At 39.7% G+C, this 23,147-nt stretch overlaps 1 protein-coding gene across 1 annotated transcript in view; it reads right to left on the reverse strand.

Annotated features, from left to right (window-relative positions):
- Window positions 1-23,147, reverse strand: part of GALNT16 (polypeptide N-acetylgalactosaminyltransferase 16) — a 159,579-nt gene that overhangs the window by 74,891 nt on the left and 61,541 nt on the right. Inside the window, exon 2 of the mRNA XM_053697988.1 lies at window positions 3,228-3,403. Coding sequence (XP_053553963.1) covers window positions 3,228-3,403 — 176 coding nt within the window. The remainder of the gene's footprint in view (window positions 1-3,227; window positions 3,404-23,147) is intronic.

Below are 23,147 nucleotides of genomic sequence, written 5' to 3' on the forward strand. Positions count from 1 at the left end.
CTCTCCCCCCTCTCTTTTGAGCTTTCTCTCTCCCCCCTCTCTTTTGAGCTCTCTCTCTCCCCCTCTCTTTTGCTCTCTCCCCCCCTCTCTTTTGAGCTCTCTCTCTCCCCCTCTCTTTTGCGCTCTCTCTCTCCCCCATCTCTTTTGCGCTCTCTCCCCCTCTCTCCCCTCTCTTTTCCGCTCTCTCTCCCCCCTCTCTTTTGTGCTCTCTCTCTCCCCCTCTCTTTTGTTCTCTCTCTCTCTCCCCTCTCTTTTGCGCTCTCCCCTCTCTTTTGCGCTTTCTCTCCCCCCTCTCTTTTGCGCTCTCTCTCCACCCCTCTCTTTTGCGCTCTCTCTCCCCCTCTTTTGTGCTCCTCTCTCCCCCCTCTTTTGCGCTCTCTCTTCCCCCCTCTCTTTTGCGCTCTCTCCCCCCCCCTCTCTTTTGCACTCTCTCCCCCCTCTCTTTTGCTGTCTCTCTCCCCCTCTCTCTTTTGCTGTCTCTCTCCCTCCTCTCTTTTGCTGTCTCTCTCCCCCCTCTCTTTTGCTGTCTCTCTCCCCCTCTCTCTTTTGCTGTCTCTCTCCCCCTCTCTCTTTTGCTGTCTCTCCCCCCCCTCTCTTTTGCTGTCTCTCTCCCCCTCTATCTTTTGCTGTCTCTCTCCCACCTCTCTTTTGCTGTATCTCTCCCCCCTCTCTTTTGCTGTCTCTCTTCCCCTCTCTCTTTTGCTGTCTCTCTCCCCCCCTCTGTTTTGCTATCGTGACGAAAGGCAAATAATTACTGGGGTAAGAGGAAGTGGGAGTGATATTTAAGCCTTTGGCTGGAGTGTCTTTGCTTCCTCCTGGTGGCCAGGTGTTGTATTTCCCAACAGTAAGGAATGAAGCCGTGGACTCTCCCTATCTTAGGAAGGAAAATGGGAGTAGACTGCTCTGCATTAAAATGCATGGTCTTAGTCCGTCCATGTTTGGGTACATTTATGAATGTATAGATAGAGTTAGCATGTTTACATGTTTGTGAAGTTTTGTATTTATATTTATACTAGTCCTAAAGCCCGTTCTCACGGGCCATTTTTTGCAGTACAGCGGTCCCACCCCTTGCGCTCTTTCCCTCCCCCTCACTTTTGCTCTCTCTCTCCCCCCTCTCTTTTGCTCTCTCTCTCCCCCTCTCTTTTGAGCTTTCTCTCTCCCCCCTCTCTTTTGAGCTCTCTCTCTCCCCCTCTCTTTTGCTCTCTCCCCCCTCTCTTTTGAGCTCTCTCTCTCCCCCTCTCTTTTGCGCTCTCTCTCTCCCCCTCTCTTTTGCGCTCTCTCTCTCCCCCATCTCTTTTGCACTCTCTCCCCCCATCTCTTTTGCGCTCTCTCCCCCTCTCTCCCCTCTCTTTTGCGCTCTCTCTCCCCCCTCTCTTTTGTGCTCTCTCTCCCCTCTCTTTTGCGCTCTCCCCTCTCTTTTGCGCTTTCTCTCCCCCCTCTCTTTTGCGCTCTCTCTCCACCCCTCTCTTTTGCGCTCTCCCCCTCTTTTGTGCTCCTCTCTTCCCCCTCTTTTGCGCTCTCTCTTCCCCCCTCTCTTTTGCGCTCTCTCCCCCCCCCTCTCTTTTGCACTCTCTCCCCCTCTCTCTTTTGCTGTCTCTCTCCCCCCTCTCTCTTTTGCTGTCTCTCTCCCCCCCTCTCTCTTTTGCTGTCTCTCTCCCCCTCTCTCTTTTGCTGTATCTCTCCCCCCTCTCTATTTTGCTGTATCTCTCCCCCCTCTCTTTTGCTGTCTCTCTTCCCCTCTCTCTTTTGCTGTCTCTCTCCCTCCTCTCTTTTGCTGTCTCTCTCCCCCTCTCTCTTTTGCTGTCTCTCTCCCCCCTCTCTTTTGCTGTCTCTCTCCCCCCTCTCTTTTGCTGTCTCTCTCCCCCTCTATCTTTTGCTGTCTCTCTCCCACCTCTCTTTTGCTGTCTCTCTCTCCCCCTCTCTTTTGCTGTCTCTCTTCCCCTCTCTCTTTTGCTGTCTCTCTCCCCCCTCTCTTTTGCTGTCTCTCTCCCCCCTCTCTCTTTTGCTGTCTCTCTCCCCCCTCTCTCTTTTGCTGTCTCTCTCCCCCCTCTCTTTTGCTGTTTCTCTCCCCCCTCTCTTTTGCTGTCTCTCTTCCCCTCTCTCTTTTGTTGTCTCTCTCCCCCCTCTCTTTTGCTGTCTCTCTCCCACCTCTCTTTTGCTGTCTCTCTCCCCCCTCTCTTTTGCTGTCTCTCTCCCCTCTCTCTTTTGCTGTCTCTCTCCCCCCTCTCGTTCACTGTCTCTCTCCCCCTCTATCTTTTGCTGTCTCTCTCCCCCTCTCTCTTTTGCTGTCTCTCTCCCCCCTCTCTTTTGCTGTTTCTCTCCCCCCTCTCTTTTGCTGTCTCTCTTCCCCTCTCTCTTTTGTTGTCTCTCTCCCCCCTCTCTTTTGCTGTCTCTCTCCCCCCTCTCTTTTGCTGTCTCTCTCCCCCCTCTCTTTTGCTGTCTCTCTCCCCTCTCTCTTTTGCTGTCTCTCTCCCCCCTCTCGTTCACTGTCTCTCTCCCCCTCTATCTTTTGCTGTCTCTCTCCCCCTCTCTCTTTTGCTGTCTCTCTCCCCCCTCTCTTTTGCTGTTTCTCTCCCCCCTCTCTTTTGCTGTCTCTCTTCCCCTCTCTCTTTTGTTGTCTCTCTCCCCCCTCTCTTTTGCTGTCTCTCTCCCCCCTCTCTTTTGCTGTCTCTCTCCCCCCTCTCTTTTGCTGTCTCTCTCCCCTCTCTCTTTTGCTGTCTCTCTCCCCCCTCTCGTTCACTGTCTCTCTCCCCCTCTATCTTTTGCTGTCTCTCTCCCCCCTCTCTCTTTTGCTGTCTCTCTCTCCCTCTCTCTATCCCCCCTCTTCTGCTCTCTCTATTCACCCTCTTCTGTTCTCTCTCTTGAGCTCTCTCTCTCCCTTCCACTCTCTCTCCCCCTCTCTCTCCTCCCCCTCTCTATCTCTCCCCCTCTCTATCTCTCTCCCTCTCTATCACGCGGTCACGCCCGGCCACGCCCCTTCACGGCAATTCGCGTCTGGTCAAGCCCGACCACGCCCCCGCTCACACCCACTTCTGCCGCAGATCAGCTAGGGACTCAAAGGCCAGGTGTGTTTGTCCTCGTGCTGTCTCTACTGCGCATGACAGCTTCGGACAAACACACTTGGCCTTTAATTATATAGGATGCACTTATGTTTTATTTCCTTCCTGCATACAGGCACACATTTGCATATTTATTTACCTCTCATGCTTAGACAACATAGTGTATACCTGTAATGCCTGGTATCCCGGATGGGTCGGTCACTTGGTAGCTTGTCGCTCTCCAGCTGGTTGAAGGCATGTTGTCGATAGGGATCTTCTCCGGGCTTTATATACTTTGAGGAGAGATATGATTTCTCATCAAACCCATTCAGTTTTCCCTTTTCCAGTTGCAAGACCGCTGTGACCTGGAATATGTAATGATAGATAATTATCTTAGGATGTCTTGGTGCACTTGTGCTATTTCCTGCCTGAGTGTACTATGTATATATATATATATATACACACTATATATATATATATATATATATATATATATATATATATATATAAGTGGCCCCTTTAACATATAAAACAAAGGAACCTATGATAGTAAAAATTAGTTCATTTTGTTTATTGCGTTATAACCATTATTCTAAAGATGAGAAAGGCTTTTCTTCAGGTAGAAAAGGGCTCAGAAGTTCAGATTTACACTATTCAATAACAATATTTACACTATTCAATAACAATATTTACAACACTATTCAATAACAATATCCTGTATAAGCTTCACTTTTGTTCTTGGCCAATCCTGATCCCATAAAAAAAAGTCCAAAGGTCAGTAAGCACCACCATAATGCTTAAATATTTTATTTGAACAAGAGCAAAAAAAGAACGTTTTGAGTCACAGACCCTTTCATGTCCACATGTGGTTCTTTTCTCTGCTCTTGTTCAAATAAAATATTTAAGCACATGATGGTTCTACTGACCTTTGGATTTTTTTGTTATTGTTAGGGTATTTGTCAGTGATGCAGGTGCTGAGCTGCTGTTGGCTTGTAGCAGTAACACTATATATATATATATATATATATATATATATATATATATATATATATATATATATATATATATATATATATAAAATGTCTCCTTGTTTCCTAAGGGGAACATGTTTAGGCCAGCAGAGGAGCATAAACTTACGACAATAAATTGGTGAGAAATAATATACTCAATTAAAAAAAAATACAAAAAAAAATGTGATGCAAAAAAACAATAATTTATTTAAGATCTGTATGAAACACAAAGATATAGCCGGAATGTAATGCCACAATCAGTACAAGTCCTGGGGAAGTTAATTATAAAGTTTTTAAATAATATTGCTGACTTTGTACACATGATTTAAAGATCTTTATTATGTGCCTGACATATGATTAGGGCTCATATGCAGCTCCCTTTAATTCCTCCTCTGGATAAGTAATTTCAATAATCAAATACATTTTTTATTGTAAATAAAATCATTCAGAGCTTATTAAACAATATTGGTTCTCGAAGGGGTTAATATACTTAAATATCTGTCCTGATCCAACATCCACACTTGTCAGCATCTGTGTGGCAAACTGCAACTGCAGCATTAGTCTGTGCTAGTAAGCAGTTACTCTGTGACACAGTCTGCATTGAGGACACCCCCTTTCCTTAAACTTAAAGGGAAACTGAACCCAAATTTTTTCTTTTGAAATTCAGATAGAGCATGCAATTTTAAGCAACTTTCTAATTTACTCCTAATATCAATTTTTCTTCATTCTCGTGGTATGTTTATTTGAAAAGCAAGAATGTAAGTTTAGATGCCGGCCCATTTTTGGTGAACAACCTGGGTTGTCCTTGCTGATTGGACAGCACCAATAAATAAGTGCTGTCCATGGTCCTGAAACAAAAATTTGCTGGCTCCTTAGCTTAGATGCCTTCTTTTTCAAATAAAGATAGCAAGAGAAGGAAGAAAATTGATAATAGGAGTAAATTATAAAGTTGCTTAAAATTGTATGCTCTACCTGATTCAGGAAAGAAAAAAATTGGGTTCAGTGTCCCTTTAAGTAAAGTTAAAGTAGTGGCTAGCACCACTGTTAAAAGCCATCAAAAACCTTTTTTTTCTGTTTTTAAATGTAACTTTTTATTTATTTTTTTATAAATGGGTGAGAATTATCAAGAACAAAAGTGAGGCTTACATACTCATTTGCTGACACAGTAATCAATCAAGTGGACATCACTGGATCACAATTAAATAGTATAAAACTTAACATTTTAAGCCTGTCCTGCCTTCAGAAAAGTGTTTCCTTCCTGCAGAAAATACTTTACTTCATTTAGAGTGACAGTTTTAACTGCATCAACAAGTTAACTACTTTTGTGACAAATGCATTAGTTTCATTCACCTAGATTACGAGTTTTACGTTAGGAGGGGTGCAGTGCTAACAAGCAGTTTATGCTCACCGCTCACTTGCAGACAGCGCTGGTATTACGAGTTTTTAGAACCCCGGCGTTAACCGCAAAAAAGTGAGCAAAGAGCAAAATTTAGCTCCACATCTCACCTCAATACCAGCGCTGCTTACGTTAGCGGTGAGCTGGTAAAACGTGATCATGCACGATTTCCCCATAGGAATCAATGGGGGAGAGCCGGCTGAAAAAAAACCTAACGCAGCCCCATTGATTCCTATGGGGAAATACTTTTTATGTCTACACCTAACACCCTAACATGAACCCCGAGTCTAAACACCCCTAATATTACACTTATTAACCCCTAATCTGCCGCCCCCGACATCGCTGACACCTGCATTATATTATTTACCCCTAATCTGCCATTCCGGACACCGCCGCCACCTACATTATAGTTATGAACTCCTAATCTGCTGCCCCCAACATCGCCGAACCCTACATTATATTTATTAACCCCTAATCTGCCGCCCCAATGTCGCCGCAACCTAACTACATTTATTAACCCCTAATCTCCCGCCCACAACGTCGACACCACTATAATAAAGTTATTAACCCCTAAACCTAAGTCTAACCCTAACCTTAACCCCCCCTAACTTAAATATAATTACAATAAATCTAAATAAAATTACAATTACCAAAATAATTCCTATTTAAAACTAAATACCTATAAAATAAACCCTAAGCTAGCTACAATATAACTAATAGTTACACTGTAGCTAGCTTAGGGTTTATTTTTGCTTTACACACAACTTTGTATTTATTTTCACTAGGTAGAATAGTTATTAAATAGTTATTAACTATTAAATAACTACCTAGTTAAAATAAAGACAAATTTACCTGTAAAATAAAACCTTACCTAAGTTACACTAACACCTAACACTACACTATAATTAAATAAATGAAATACAATTAATTACAATTAAATAAAATTATCTAAAGTACGAGAAAACCCCCCCCACTAAATTACAGAAAATAAAATAATTACAAGATTTTTAAACTAATTACACCTACTCTAATCCCCCTAACAAAATAAAAAAGCCCCCCAAAATAAAAAGCCCTACCCTACACTAAATTACAAATAGCCCTTAAAAGGGCCTTTTGCGGGGCATTACCCCAAAGTAATCAGCTCTTTTACCTGTAAAAAAAAAGTACAAATACCCCCCCCAACATTAAAACCCACCACCCACACAACCAACCCTACTCTAAAACCCACCTAATCCCCCTTAAAAAACCTAACACTAACCCCTTGAAGATCACCCTACTGTGAGACGTCTTCACCCAACCGGGCAGAAGTGGTCCTCCAGACGGGCAGAAGTCTTCATCCAAACCGGGCAGAAGAGGTCCTCCAGATGGGCAGAAGTCTTCATCCAGACGGCATCTTCTATCTTCATCCATCCGCCGCGGAGCGGGTCCATCTTCAAGACATCCAACGCGGTGCATCCTCTTCATCTGGAGTCTTCTTACTAAATGATGGTAGCTTTAAGTGACGTCATCCAAGATGGCGTCCCTTCAATTCCGATTGGCTGATAGAATTCTACCAGCCAATCGGAATTAAGGTAGAAAAAATCCTATTGGCTGATGCAATCAGCCAATAGCATTGAAGTTCAATCCTATTGGCTGATCCAATCAGCCAATAGGATTGAGCTGGCATTCTATTGGCTGTTGCAATCAGCCAATAGAATGCAAGCTCAATCCTATTGGCTGATTGCATCAGCCAATAGGATTTTTTCTACCTTAATTCTGATTGGCTGATAGAATTCTATCAGCCAATCGGAATTGAAGGGACGCCATCTTGGATGACATCACTTAAAGGTACCGTCATTTAGTAAGAAGACTCCTGATGAAGAGGATGCTCTGCGTCGGATGTCTTGAAGATGGACCCGCTCCGCGCCGGATGGATGAAGATAGAAGATGCCGTCTGGATGAAGACTTCTGCCCGTCTGGAGGACCTCTTCTGCCCGGCTTGGATGAAGACTTCTGCCCATCTGGAGGACCACTTCTGCCTGGTTGGGTGAAGAGGTCTCACGGTAGGGTGATCTTCAAGGGGTTAGCATTAGGTTTTTTTAAGTGGGTTTTAGAGTAGGGTTGGTTGTGTGGGTGGTGGGTTTTAATGTTGGGGGGGTATTTGTACTTTTTTTGCAGGTAAAAGAGCTGATTACTTTGGGGCAATGCCCCGCAAAAGGCCCTTTTAAGGGCTATTTGTAATTTAGTGTAGGGCTTTTTTTATTTTGGGGGGCTTTTTTATTTTGTTAGGGGGATTAGAGTAGGTGTAATTAGTTTAAAAAATCTTGTAATTATTTTATTATTTTCTGTAATTTAGTGGGGTTTTTTTTTCGTACTTTAGACAATTTTATTTAATTGTAATTATTTGTATTTAATTTAGTTTAGGGGTTAATAAATGTAGGTAGGTGTCGGCGATGTTAGGGACGGCAGATTAGGGGTTAATATTTAACTAGTGTTTACAATGCGGGAGTGCGGCGGTTTAGGGGTTAATATATTTATTTTAGTGTTTGCGATGTGGGGGGGGGGGGCCTCGGTTTAGGAGTTAATAGGTAGTTTATGGGTGTTAGTGTACTTTTTAGCACTTTAGTTAAGAGTTCTATGCTACGGTGTTGAAGTGTAAAACTCTTAACTACTGACTTTAAAATGCGGTACCAGGCTTGACAGGAGAGGGTCTACCGCTCAATTTTTGGAAGACTCGTAATACCGGCTAGACTGACCATCTCCCATTGGTTGAAGCACCCCACCCAAGCTCAGGTGTACTCATGAGAGTGTGTTGGAGATGTTTATACAGTCAGGAAGTCTCATTATATTATAAAGAGAGTAGCGGGAATTATTCAACCCATAAAAGCAAAGTATTGTAGTGTTAGGACCTTGTAAGTTGGTGACTGGCTAAACAGAATATGGCCATATTGTTTGACTAAGACTCCAATTTTAATGTAAAAGCATAGATGGTTTTTGCAGTGTTTATTTTTTGTTTATTTGCAAGTGGATGTGCGGCAGATTGACATTATAAATAATTGAAATAAAGGGATTCTGGGAGATAGTGAATTTTTGTATACAAAACAGAATTGAGCACTTGGATACATAGCTTTGAGCCAAACAACAAACATATTACATTTTGTTTTTAAATTAATTAAAACTTGCTTAGTGTGTGAGCTGCAGCCAAGAAATCCAAGCTATCTAAATAGTCACTTAAGGGATTCATTAAAGAAAAATTAATGTTCCATTGAAAGCTCTGTATCTCAATTCGGGAATTGCCCATCATTTAAAGTGCCTAGGAGACAAATGCAGTACAATATAGTGCACAGTGAAAAATTGAAGTTTTTTTCGCCACTATGTATTTTATATTAATTTTGTATGTATGGAATGACAATTAAGAGTATTTTTAAAAAGAAAAACGTATATATATATATATATATATATATATATATATATATATATATATATATATATATATAATTTTTTATTATTTGATATGTAACATAGGATAGTGGGTTGTATTGTAGTAAAGAGACTTTAAGATTTTAATATAAAATGTATAGTTTAGTTTGATATAACTAACTATAACTGAAGACTATTTAAGGCTAACCTGCTACATATCTTCCCATAAAGGGTTTTAGTAAATAACAACTGTAAAACAATCAGGGCCGCCACTAGAAATTTTGGGGCCCCTGACTTAACCATTGATCAGGCCCCCCCCCCCTTTGACATGTGCAATTTTTGACCAAGTGACTAAAACATATATGCACTTTATTCTAAAGTGTCTATTTAAACTTGGAAATGTTGTAAAGGTAGTAACATACATACACACAAACTCATACACTGAAACACACACTCACACATAAGGATTCACATATAGACACTCTAGCAGACACGCAAAGAAACACACTCAGACACAGACACCCAAACAGACACTCAGCACTTGATTACATTGACCTGACAAGTAATGAGGTAGACTACAGTTTTGTAAAAAAAAAAAAAAAAAAAAAGGAGATTTAGAAAACAAAATATGGAGTTTTGATTATCTTTTTGTAAAGGAAGATGCCAACTAAATGATGACAACAGCATGCAGTGGCTGAAAGGAAGGGCCCTGAACTGTCTAAACAATAATTTAAAGGTTAAATGGTGGATTGGTGACTTCCATAAAGGTCTCATTAGTCTCAAAGTCTGTAGAAAGATCATGTGAATAATCAGTAGTAAGGTCAAAATGTCCTATAAAGGAACAGACAATAGACACACACACATACACAAACTCAAACTTGCACATACACCCAAGGAAACACCAACAGAGACAGCCTCAGAAAACACACAAAGACATACACACACACACACACACACACACAGACACCCACAGAAAACACACAAAGACATACACACACAGAGAGACAACCACATAAAACACAGAAAGACATACATACACACACCCTCACTGAGACATCCACAGAAAACAAACAAAGACATGCACACACCCTCACAGAGACACCCACAGAAAACACACACCCTCACAGAGACATCCACAGAAAACACACACCCTCACAGAGACATCCACAGAAAACACAGACATACATACACACCCTCACAGAGACATCCACAGAAAACACAGACATACACACCCACCCTCACAGAGGCATCCAGAGAAAATACACAAAGGCAAACATACACACACCCTCGTAGAGACACCCATTGAAAAGGCTCAAAGACATATGCACACACCCTCACAGACATCCACAGAAAATGCACAAAGACATACACACCCACCCTCACAGAGAGACCCAGAGAAAAAAAATACATACACACTCATAAAGACACAAACCAAAGCACAAAGACATAAAACACAGACACCCACAGAAACACTCACAGGAGGAAACATTTATGCACCTTGCATCCCCTAAATCAACAGTGTGTGACATGCATGATAAAAAAATTGCAGAAATTAAAGGGACAGTCAACACCAGAATATTTGTTGTTTAAAAAGATAGATAATCCCTTTATTACCCATTCCCCAGTTTTGCAAAACCAACACTGTTATATTAATACACTTTTTACTTCTGTGACTAACTTGTATCTAAGCATCTTCTGACCGCCCCTAATCACATGACTTTTAGTTATTATCTATTGACTTGCATTTTAGCCAATTATTGCAGTGTCTGCCACTAGCCACGGGCGTGATCACAATGCTATCTATATGGCCTACATGAGCTTGCTCTCCCCTGCTGTGAAAAGTAAATAAAATAGAGGCGGTCTTCAAGGGCTTAGAAATTATCATATGCACCTTCCTAGGTTAGCTTTCAACTAGAATACCAAGAGAACAAAGCAAAATTGTTGATAAAAGTAAATTGGAAAGTTGTTTAAAATTACATGCCCTATTTGAAAAATTTAAGGTTTTTTTGGACTTGACTGTCCCTTTAAGAGATCACTTTTTAAAGAATCATATTTCTAAATGTGTAAACAAAAATAATTCTGTGAATTCAAAATTGTACATTAATGATCTGGGTAGATGGCTAGATGAAGAAAAGTACTTTTAAAAGGTTGACATATATTTTTGTTTGTTTTTTCCCCATTTTCCCCAACCAAGAGCACCACTTCAAATATAGTGTACAAATGTTCCCATCTGTCAGCTGTACTTATGGATTTTGAAAATGCTGTACTCTATTTGGTTTTGGTGGAACCATAAGCTGTGGTACTCATACCATTAGATCTGGTTAAATGCAGGATTTAGGCTTGTTGGTATGTTTTTCAAAATTAAGTCAGCTGTAGTGTAAACTGAACAGTTTTAAGTTAACCTATCTCATTTCAAACACTGAACAATCTTAGTCTGAGAGTATAACATTTTATGCAGATGTAAAAATCTTAGATAAAATGTCTCCTTGCATCTGGAAAGTCCTTGCATAAAGGGGCAGTAAACTGGAATGTAATTAATTAATATCAAAATGCATATCTGCCAAAAGGGCACCTACCATTTGTGTATTGAGGAGGAAACATTTCTGCATGGTTTTAAATACAGAATTTCTACAGCATTGTCAAATAATCATAAATACACTGCTGCCCCACCATACAACTACTACCATGCTGAAGTTACAATCCGAAATTGCACAAAGAAATAAAAAACATTTGCTAAGTAAGTCCTACCTCCTCGGCAAATGAAAGTGATCTGCCGTCTGACTCAGGCACACACTGTACAAACAAAGTGCCAAGTCTGTCTCACACTGTGCATAGTGGTTTAGTGCACACTCAGAAATCCTCTCAAATGCTAATACTTTACTCCTTGTAATAACATTTCCCATGCTCAATTAGCACTCTGCTGTAGTACCCACTGGTGGTTGCCAAAATTAAAAAAAAAAAAAAAATTTTTAGTTCTTGCCTCATGGGGCCCCCTGGCCCATTGGGCCCCTGACAGGAGTCACCCCTGTCACCCCCTGATGGCAGCCCTGAAAACAATGCACACTTTACCAACAATATGACCATGGCTAGAATTGTCAGCTGTGGACTCAAGCCCATATTGGCTCCCCCAAATAAAGAGAGAGGTGGATGGAGTCTGGCTATTAAAAACAATTACAGCTAACAAGATGTTAATTTTAAAAAATGCTTACACTTGGCTGATGTGTTATTCTATGGTTATTTTTCTGAGCGCTAATTGCTACCGCGAGCTCTAGCCTTCTGTTTTCTATTCTTGAAGGAACAGTAAAGTCATAATTAGACATTTATGATTTAGAGACAGAGCATACAATTTTAAACAAATTTAAAATTTACTTTTATTATTTAATTTGCTTCCATCTCTTGTTATCCTTTGCTGAAAGGTTTATCTAGGTAAGCTCAGGAGCAGTGAAGAACCTAAGTGCAAGCTGCTGATTGGTGGCTGCATATATATATATACTGATTGTCATTGGCTCGCCCATGTGTTCAGTTAGAAACCAGTAGTGCAATGATGCTCCTTCAACAAATGATAAAGAGAATGAATTTGATAATATAAATAAACTGGAAGTTTGTTTAAAATTGTATGTTCTACCTAAATCATGAAAAAAATGTTTGGGTTTCATGTCCCTTTAAGCCAGCATTCTACCCAGTTCACAGTTTTTGAGTCAGACCAAGGAGATACAGTTTGTTGTGTGGGACAGTGGCAAATGCTTTGCTGACATCTAGTTATTCTACATCAACTGCTCCACCCTGGTTTAATACCTTTGTTACATACATAAGGCAAGAGGCGCCTCTGTGAGGTCTGTCTTCTGCTAAGATGCTGACAAAACCAGCTTTAATCAATCCAGACCAATGTCACTAAGACAAAGCTACTCTGTCATATGAGTGTCAGTCAGACACAGATGTTCTGCCACAAGAAACCACGCCTACCAGGGGTAAACACCATTACAGACCAAAATGTTATAGGACCTAAAAAGCTGTCAGAGGACACAAACTATATTTTAACGTTTTCATGGCAGATTCAGTTAATTTAGTTATAAATATCAAAGCAAGGATTAGACTCTAAGACTAAGTATAGGCTTAGCCTAAGCGTACACTGTAAATACATGGGAATACAGGATTTATAGCTGTGCAGAGTAAGATATGTGCAGATAAACATGTGCAGAATATAAACTTTAGGGACAGTATAGTCAAATTTAAACTTTTTTAGTATCCTTTGTTAAAAAGCATGCCTAGGTAGTCCCAGGAGCAGTAATGTATTGCTGGGAACTAGCTGCTGATTACTGGGTGCACATATTTTCATTGGCTCTCCCAATGTGTTCAGCTAGCTCCCAGTAATGCATTGCTGCTCCTTCATCAAAGGATACCAAGAGAATGAAGCAAATATTTATAATAGAAGAAAACAGAATCATGAAAGAATTTGGGTTTTACATCCCGTTAAAGGTACTTAAAATACCTTTATCATCTTGCAATAGGATAACATATTGGCCAATTGTGAACATTTTCAGAAGAGACTGACACCTTTTTTGCTGAAATTGTTATTTTAAAGGGACAGCCTATTTAAAACAAACTTTCATGATTCAGATAAAGCATGCAATTTTAAACAACTTTTCAATTTACTTTTCTCATCAAATTTGCTTTGTTCTCTTTGTATTCTTTGTTGAAAGCTAAAGCTGAAAGCTAAACCTAGGTAGGCTCATATGCTAATTTCTAAGCCCTTGAAGGCCACCTCTTATCTCAGGTCATTTTGACAGTTTTTTAAAGCAAGACAACATTAGTTCATGTGTATCAGATAGATAACATTGTGCTCACTCGTGTGGATTTACCTATGAGTCAGCACTGATTGGCTAAAATGCAAGTATGTCAAAAGCACTGAGATAAGGGGGAAGACTGCAGAGGCTTAGATACAAGATAATCACGGAGGTAAAAAATATATTAATATAACAGTGTTGGTTATGCAAAACTGGGGAATGAGTAACAACAGGATTAGCTATCCTTTTAAGCAATACAAATTGTGGAGTAGACTGTCCCTTTAAGGTAACGCTTACTTGCCCTCTAGCAGAAATACATTTCCTGAAGCAAACATCAGCCACCTCATTCTGATTCCAAATTAATAAATCATCAGCTGTCCCAATGGGTAATATAATAGTAGTGCACGACAGAACTAGGCACTTCTGTTAGTACTGAGGACCAGTCTACTAAGTCTCTTTGCTATTGGAAATTTAACACGTTATTAAATTAGTAGACTCTGTTAGAAAATCAATTAATTTATTCCCTATTACTTTAATTTATTCAGTCACCTCTGGACTAGATCAATTACTTTTACACTGTACATAATTAACTAATCTCTCATCAAGTTCATTTGAGCAATTTTTTTTTGGGGGGGGGGGGATTCCTGGCTTTCTGTCAGCCTCATCTCTGTCTTCACTCTTGTTTTCCTTTCTCTCCCTCCTCTTTTGATCACTTCAGGCCATTTTGTCCCAAGAGGTTAGAGATGGGTGAATGTAGCTTAAAGGGACAGTCTACATGAAATGTTTTATTGTTTATAAAGAAAAATAACCCATTTATTACCCATTCCCCAGTTTAGCATAACCAGCACTGTTATATTATTACACTTTTTACCTCTGTGATTAACTGGCATCTAAGCCTCTGTGGACTGCCCCCTAATTTCAGTTCATTTGACAGACTTGCATTTTAGCCAATCAATGCTGACTCATAAATAACTCCATGGGAGTGAGCACAATGTTATCTATATGGTACACATGGACTAGCACTGTCTAACTGTGAAAAACTGTCAAAACACACTGAGATAAGAGGCAGCCTTTAACGAGTTAGAAATCAGTTGGAGCCTACCTAGGTTTAGCTTTCAACAAAGAATACCAAGATTACAAAGCAATTTTGATGATAAAATTACAATAAACTGGAAAGTTGTTTAAAATTGCATGCCCTAGCTGAATCATGAAAGTTTAATTTTGACTTGACTGTCTCTTTAAATGGACATGAAACCCCAAATTTTTCTTTCATGATTTAGATAGACCATATGATTTTATAAACAACTTTCCAATGTACTTTTATTATCTAATTTGCTTCATTGTCTTGGTATTATTAATTAAAAAAACATACCTAGGTAGGCTCAGGAGTAGCAATGCATTGCTGGGAGCTAGCTGCTGATTGGTGGCTGCACACAAATGCCTCTTTTCATTGGTTCAGCTAGCTCCCAGTAGTGCATAGCTGCACGTTCAACAAAGAATAACAAGAGCAAATTTGATATCTGAATCATGACAGAAGATTTTTGGGTTTCATGTCTCTTTAAGTAAAACCAAGCAACTGCATTAAATCCAGTATTACAGACTATAGATAAAGGCAAAATAAAATGGTGGTAAAGGCACAAAGCAGAAGGAATGCCAAGGGTGCAGATAAGAATAGAGAAACAGAGAAAATTAAATGGCAGGCAAGTATATGGGAAATGGATCAAATTAAATGTGTGACACAGACAGAAAGAATTGGGTATACAGGGTAAGAATTCTGTACATTTTCCTGGATAGCGCTTGCTTATTGGTGGCTACTTTAGCCACCAATCAGCAAGCACTACCCAGGTACTGAACCAAAAATGGGCTGGCTCCTAAGCTTTACATTCCAGATTTTCAAATAAAGATAGCAAGAGAATGAAGAAAAATTGATAATAGGAGTAAAATAGAAAGTTGCTTAAAATTGCATGCTCTGTCTGAATCATTAAGAAAAAAAAATGGGTTTAGTATCCATTTAATGAAAACCTCTTTACATGATCAGGCAACTGATTATTTTAGGTCAAAGCATCAGAGAAAGTAGTGAAAATGAGCAAAGCAGGAATAATTATAGCTAAAAAACAAATATGATAAATGAATAGAAGAGATTGTATCATTGTTATATTATAAAAGAATGCATTAAACAAGAGGGCATGCGGCAGAGTGAAATGTCTCTTTATTAAGACATTTGTATATATTACAGAACAGAAGACAAGGAGTTAATAGATTTTAAAGCACTGTTGTTTGCCAGATGTAAAAACGAACGACGCTTTAGCTCACATTACAAGAACATTGCTCTGCACAATGGTCTCTGATGAGAAAATGAGCAAGGACATCTCTTCAGGCAATTTCTTCCACAGACCAAAACCAAAATAGAAAAGAAATGGAAATATCTTTCAGTGTTTGTCTCCCTGTTCTGCGCAGATATTGTCACATGAGAAGGGGGTTTAAATAAGTGTATGATAAAAGGGACGTATTTGCTGCTCTCAATCTCTGTGACCAGTGTTCTAAAATGTTGTAAGGGTTAATTCCAGCATAACGTTGAATCACTAAATGCATTAGATGTCACTTCATATATTATACATATAAAATGAGAAACACTAATCCATTTAATTTAATAAATGAATGTATTCAATACAACGCAAGAACTCGCACTCAAACATACAAGAAATGCTGTTTGAAATTAAATATAACCAAGAGATTAAAATCTTTAGAGCAAGATGCTAAAATGGACTCAGTATGAAGAAAAAAAAACCAAGAGAGAGTTTTCAAACCAGTTCTATTTTTGTGCCTGTTTGATACTCGTTAAAGCAAGTCACAATGACAAGCAGGGGATTCACAGCAACACAGATAGCTATACCAGTGTTAGTGCCCAGTGATCATAGCTACAACAGCACCAGTGTGATAGAGTCTTCCTATGACATCTCCCACCTCCAATTAACCCTAACCATCCAGCCCCACTGACCTGGCACCCACAGGGCGACCAATCTCTGCCACTATAATCTCTAAAAAAGGCCTCTTCCAAGAGGGAATCTACAACACTCAAGATTATGTGTACTATGGCCTCCACCATTTATTGTAGCCCCCTTACATGATGCGCCCAATGCAAGACACCAAGGAACCCCCATATATATTAATCTGGACTTACAACCATCAACACCCAGGGTCCCATCACCAACAGCTGTTAACTCAAATAAGAAAAAATATTATTTAGATGAAAGAAAAAAACTACAAATGTTGCTGTAAGGCTTATTCCAACGTAATCTCACAAGCAGCAGCAATTATGTACCTCTCAGGTTCTATTCCTCACCTCTTGCCGTGAGTTTTCCATCTAATTTATTATATATTTTTTTTAAAGAAATCTTGATTGATTATCATAAAGATCTTTGACACATTTATCTGTCTGCAATTAGTTAATGGCTGCCTTGGTGTAAGGACACCTTGTCATCTTGTCACAATGGGAATGTACGCTGCTATCAGAGGTTTAGCCACAAGTGATAGTGACCCTTGTGACCCTGCCACTTGCAATTGCACATGATTTTGCCCTTAAAAGGACAGGAAATGTTTTGTTATTTAAAAAAAAACAAAAAAAACAACATAATTGGTTTCCCAATGCCCCCTCATCAGTTGTTTTCTAGGGTGCTTTTTTGCACCCCTTCATCGACTTGCTTTGAGCACTCCCTTTAAGAGTCTTTTTTACATTTAAAGGGATAGTAAAGTCCAAATTAAACTTTTATGATTCAGATAGGGCATGTAATTTTAAACACATTTCTAATTTACTTTTAGCATCAAATTTGCTTTGTTCTCTTGTTATTATTAGTTGAAAGCTAAATCTAGGTAAGCTCATATGCTAATTTCTAAAGCCCTTGAAAGCCACCTCTGAATGCATTTGACAGTTTTTCACAGCTAGAGGGCGTTAGTTCATGTGTTTCATATAGATAACACTGTGCTTATGCAAGTCTGTCAAAAGATCTGAGATAAGAAGGCAGCCAGCAGAAGCTTAGACAAGGTAATTATAGAGGTAAAAAGTATATTTATATAATAGTTTTGGTTATGCAAAACTGGGGAATGGTAAATAAAGGGATTTTATTCTAGCATTTTTGGCGTTTACTATCCCTTTAAATGCAGTATGCAGTTCAGCCACCTGCCCTATAGACAGTAATGGGAGTATGCTCCTCGTTGAAAAGTCACTAACAAATTAACTTGCAATTCTATGTTCATTAAAGTCTATTGGAAGCAAAATCACTCCAGTAAAACATGTGTATGAGTTATTAGCTGGCATTTGTCATTTTACTCATCTTCACAGCTAATCTGCTACAATATATATTTTACATTTAACATTTAACTCAAATATCACAGTAAAAACGGCACATTTTCTAAAAGCTGAAGGATTAACCCTTATCGGAATTCTAATTTCCCTGTTACACGGCTTTGCCAAATACCAAAAGGACTGACATTTTAAATGACACTTTGAGACATTGTAAATGATAGTGCTGCCACTGCAACCTTTCAGTAGGTTACTGCATAAAGTGACCAGATCCCTAGTGGAACAGTATATAGATGTTTTGATATTTAACTGTGATGATCAAAATGTGGTTAAAAGGGGGGGCGGAGCTAACCGCCGAAGCTACAAGTCGCACTTTACCGGAGCTCCTGACTTCAATTCATATATAGTGTTAGTTTATTCACTTGGAGCCCTTCTTCCAGTAGCCACTTTGCTCTATTACCTAGCCTATGTGACCGTCCTCGCACCATAAGAGCAGAATCTGAGGATTCCTACCTCACAACTCCTAGAGCCGACAACTAAGTCACACGCTGCAAAAGCGCGAATCGCCATCTTAACACAGGATGGAGTCACTTAGCAGATGGGAGGTTGAAACGGAGAAACTGCTACAAACCTTTTATGAGGAGCTAAAGAAAGATTTGCTTGCTTTTGGGGACAAGTTGGTAACACTTATACCTCACAGTCGACAGGATGAGAAGCTACATAAGGGAACAGTTCCCTCTCCTATGACACATGCCGTAGCCGCTGCGCCTGACCCCACAAGTGAGCACATTCCCCGCCCTGATGCTCACGAGCCTGAAGAATCGCTCACTGGAGCAGTGGAAGAGATCCTGTTCTCCTGTGCAGCAAAGGAGTATGCAGCGCCCCTGACTTCCCAGCCCGTATTTGAACTTCCTCCTGCAGACCAGCCTGAGCTGCTCAGTTGCGCCATGATCCTACCGGACTCTAAGGTGCTAGCCGGGCACAATGATAGCTGCTATTACTTACACGGGGACAGCCGCTGCAGGTGTGATCCTCAGAGTCAGCTACTTGACTCACCCTGGTTCCCTGATCTCGCTCAAGGTAGACTCCCGCAGAGCATTCTTCATCATGCTGTTTGCCTCTTCCCATACCAACTGGATAAGCGATGGAGATTGCGGTGGGACCCAGGAAAAGGCCAGTTCTGGCGCCTCTATCACTACAACACAGAGTGCAATATTGTCGTCACTTGCTCCATATGCCGGTTTGAGTGACTGGAATGAGGGAGACTTCTTAAATGAACCTCTCATATATATTACACAAGATCCACTGCTATGAATGATGACTCTAAAGTTTGATGTTTGATGAAGGGAACGTTTTTCTCATACCAGCTTTCATGTTAATAACCCTTGCTCACAGTATAGTCGTTGGTTTGTAGTACTAAATTGCTTGTTTATAGTGTCTCACTGGTTAAACTTCACCTGTCACCACAGAGACTGTTTAGTTGCAGTGCATATAGCTTAGATAAACTGCCTCAATCACACCTTCCCCTTGCACACTTTTCCCATATATTCCATGTAGATCGCAGTACTATTAGCATAATAGGAGCTACAATACTGACATAATTTACAACTTATAAAATATATGTTTGTTTAACTCACCTCTTTGGGCTATATTGGTTTGAGGAGGCAAACTATCTGTGTAATTCTGTAATTATACTATAGAAGGGATAATTACTGATACTTTAGGGCATAACGGTTTGAGATATCTGCTGGGTATTAGGTCTCATGTATGTGGTTTACTCTAGAACTTTCCATGCTACTCAGAATGGGATCCCCTTATTCCTAAATTAAAGGATGATGTTTCTCACTATTCTCCCCATTAACCCCTTCTTCTTAGCTACCCACTACCTACAAAATTAGACATGGCCTTGTTTCCTCCCGTACTTTCTCCTTTTGTTTTTGGATCCACCTTAGGTAACCCCTCATTTTGGCCCTAATATGAAGTAATCTATCACTAGTCTGCATCGGTAGGATTCCCCAGAACTCCCCATAGTACTTAATAGGTTTCAGGTCCATATACTTTATAAACCAGTTGTACTATAGGTACACCTTATCCTCCCCCTAGATCCCCTTGCTAGACCTCTTTTTATGCTTCATGATAGCAAGCGCTGTAGCAAAAATGGTGAATATGCAAAAGTTAGTATTCTGGACAAAGATAGTCGAACGCAACATTCTCCCTAAGATATTAGTTGCTCCTTGATTGAACTAAGATTTGGAGTTTTTTAAGGACTCATGCTTACATACAGCAGAACGCCCGTGCCATGACAGGGAAATTTCATATTCCTCATTACCGGTAATTTGGGGTAGATATATCTATGCCACTGCTGACTTAACCTACATTTACTGATCATATATACATATACTAATAAGCGAGACTCCTCATCTAGATAGATCCCGACTCCTATTTAATATAGTCAAAAAGTGTTCTAGATGTCATGCTGAATACTACAAGCTATTAGCCTCTCACCAGATATGAATTAAGCTCCCCACTAATAGTCCTTGTTAAACATATGCATAGCTAACAGTGTCATAAATTTTCCCTACACATGCCCTCTAGCTTGCTTTCCTATCAGAATATTTCTGTTCCCACATCACCATGCCCTCCACCTGTCACAATCAAAGATATACATCGAGTATCCCATAGCCACCACTGTCAACCTCCCCCCTTTAACTCTATAGCCATCCCCGATCTTCATATCCATATCTGTAACTATATTTAAACTCAGCCAATTAATACGTTAAACAAAATTATATCTATATTAGCGGCATCCTACTTCCATTGTCCCTATAGACTGTATAACTATACAGTATACTATTCTCCTAATATCCCTATTACATTATAGTATTTACTCCCACTTTACGTAGATAGACACAAGTCCTTCTGACTTCTCCAGAATAACAACCTCATAACCCTAGCACCATCCTTAGAAGATGCCTAACAAGCGTGGGAACCATTTCATCCTCAGCTATATTATAGGCTCCACCTCCCCAGATGGAAAGCTCCGCCCCTCCATCTTCCCCTTATACTTAAGCGGCTCGTGCCCGCTGTCTTCCCCTCCCCCCTTATATACCTCGGCCCAAAAGTGGTCGACACATATGCTAAATCTCCACAAGCTGATACCTTAGACCCAGATAATTTAAAGAGTGTTTTTCCTATTGCAATGTGGAGATCATCTGTCAATAATATAATATAAAATGAAGTTCTATTCTATCTCGCCTAAACTCTCTTCTATCTCCATTTTAAAATCCGATATGTTACTCTCTCTCTACATGTGTATCTCGCTTTGTTGATAATCTCAGCTTATAGTCATAGACAATGTACTGCTCACTTCAATGTAACTATGTCTTAAGGGCGAATTTTGTTTGTCAATATCTGTTTCAACTTCAATAAAAAAAGTATTTTCAAAAAAAAAAAAAAAAAAAAAAAATGTGGTTAAAAGGACAATAAAGACAATATTAAACTTTCACAGATCAGACAGAGCATGCAGGTTTAAACAGCCTTCCGGTTTACTTATTGTTATAAAAACATAATTTATGTAAGAACTTACCTGATAAATTAATTTCTTTCATATTGGCAAGAGTCCATGAACTAGTGACGTATGGGATATACAATCCTACCAGGAGGGGCAAGGTTTCCCAAACCTCAAAATGCCTATAAATACAAGATGTGGAACTCCACAGAAGCGTCACTAGAGAGGGAGGGATAAAATAATAACAGCCATTTTCCACTGAAAAAAACAAATCCACAACCCAAAATATAAGTTTATTCTCATAATGAGAAAAAGAAAAAACTTAAACATAAGCAGGATAGGTAGGATTGTATATCCCAAACGTCACTAGCTCATGGACTCTTGCCAATTACATGAAAGAAACTAGCCTTGTACTCTTGCTATCATTTGTTGAAAAGCATGCCTATGTAGGCTCAGGACCAGCAATGCACTAATGGGAGTTAGATGCTGATTGTTAGCTGTGCATATATGTTTCTTGTTACTTGCTCACCCAATGTGTTCAGTTAGCCCCCAGTAGTGCATTGCCTCTGAGCTTACCTAGGTGTGCTTTTTAACTAAAGGATACCAAGAGAACAGAGCACACTTGATAAAGAAGTAAATTGAAAATGTGTTTAAAATTACATTACATCTGAATCATGAAAGTTTAATTTTTACGATGCTGTCTCTTTAAATCCCCGCTGGGATTACTGGGATAAGGACACAACGACGTAATCAAGCTCATTCACATTAAATATGTCTCTGTTGTATTGCTAGAGCTCAAATCCTTGTAATCCTGTAAAACACATGAGCTTCTCAGATGCCAAATGGAAGTGCTTATTACCTACAGAATCAGAATTTTTGGCTTCCGTTTATCAGCATCACAGTTATCACCTGACTTCTCCATTGCCAACTGGCTCATTTATCTAATACTTTATTATTTATCTGTTTGCCTGCCGTGTCATTTTTCTCTATCAAGGCCAGCAAGAGAATATAAAGCCCAGCATGCGTTACCATGGCACTGGCTGCTGAATCTGGTCCTCAGCTTTCAAAGTGCATAAGCAAATTTTTTTGTTTTCATTTGATATCTGGTGGCATTTTGCTACCCTAAAATTATAGCCACAACTAAATGTATCTAGAAAAGAGAGGCGTTTAAAAATGTGTATGTTGTTGGGTGTTAGCAATGTAAGTTAAAAAAAATTCCAACAGGGAAAATATAGTTTAATCTGCCGAAAGATACTATTAACCTTTTAAAGCCGTTATGCCGTTCCATTCCGTCATAATTAGACTGGGCTTTAAAGCCGTTATGACGGAATGGAACGTCATAACTAACGGCTGTCCTGAAGCCTTCTGTGCTTCAGGGATTTAATCGCGGTCTGGAGGGCGTTCCTAGGATTGTAGGGACGCCCCCCAGATGCGATCCAATAATTGAAATCTCGCGATCGTATGCACGATCGCGTAGTTTCAATTTGTCTACATCGGAACAGTTGTTCCGATGTAGGCACTTTAACCCTGTCACGAAAGGGTTAAGGGCACTTATTTGCAGGTCATTTATGGTTGAATGTTCGTATGATTTGATGCCCTGCATGGCATATAAACAAAGAAGATGTTTATGTTTTCGCTTATTTGTATTTATGTTACAATATTCTACCCTGCTGGTATACAAATAAAATAAATATTTTAAAAAGAAAAGAGAG

Source organism: Bombina bombina, chromosome 1, assembly GCF_027579735.1.
Source record: "Bombina bombina isolate aBomBom1 chromosome 1, aBomBom1.pri, whole genome shotgun sequence".
Taxonomy (NCBI): domain Eukaryota; kingdom Metazoa; phylum Chordata; class Amphibia; order Anura; family Bombinatoridae; genus Bombina; species Bombina bombina.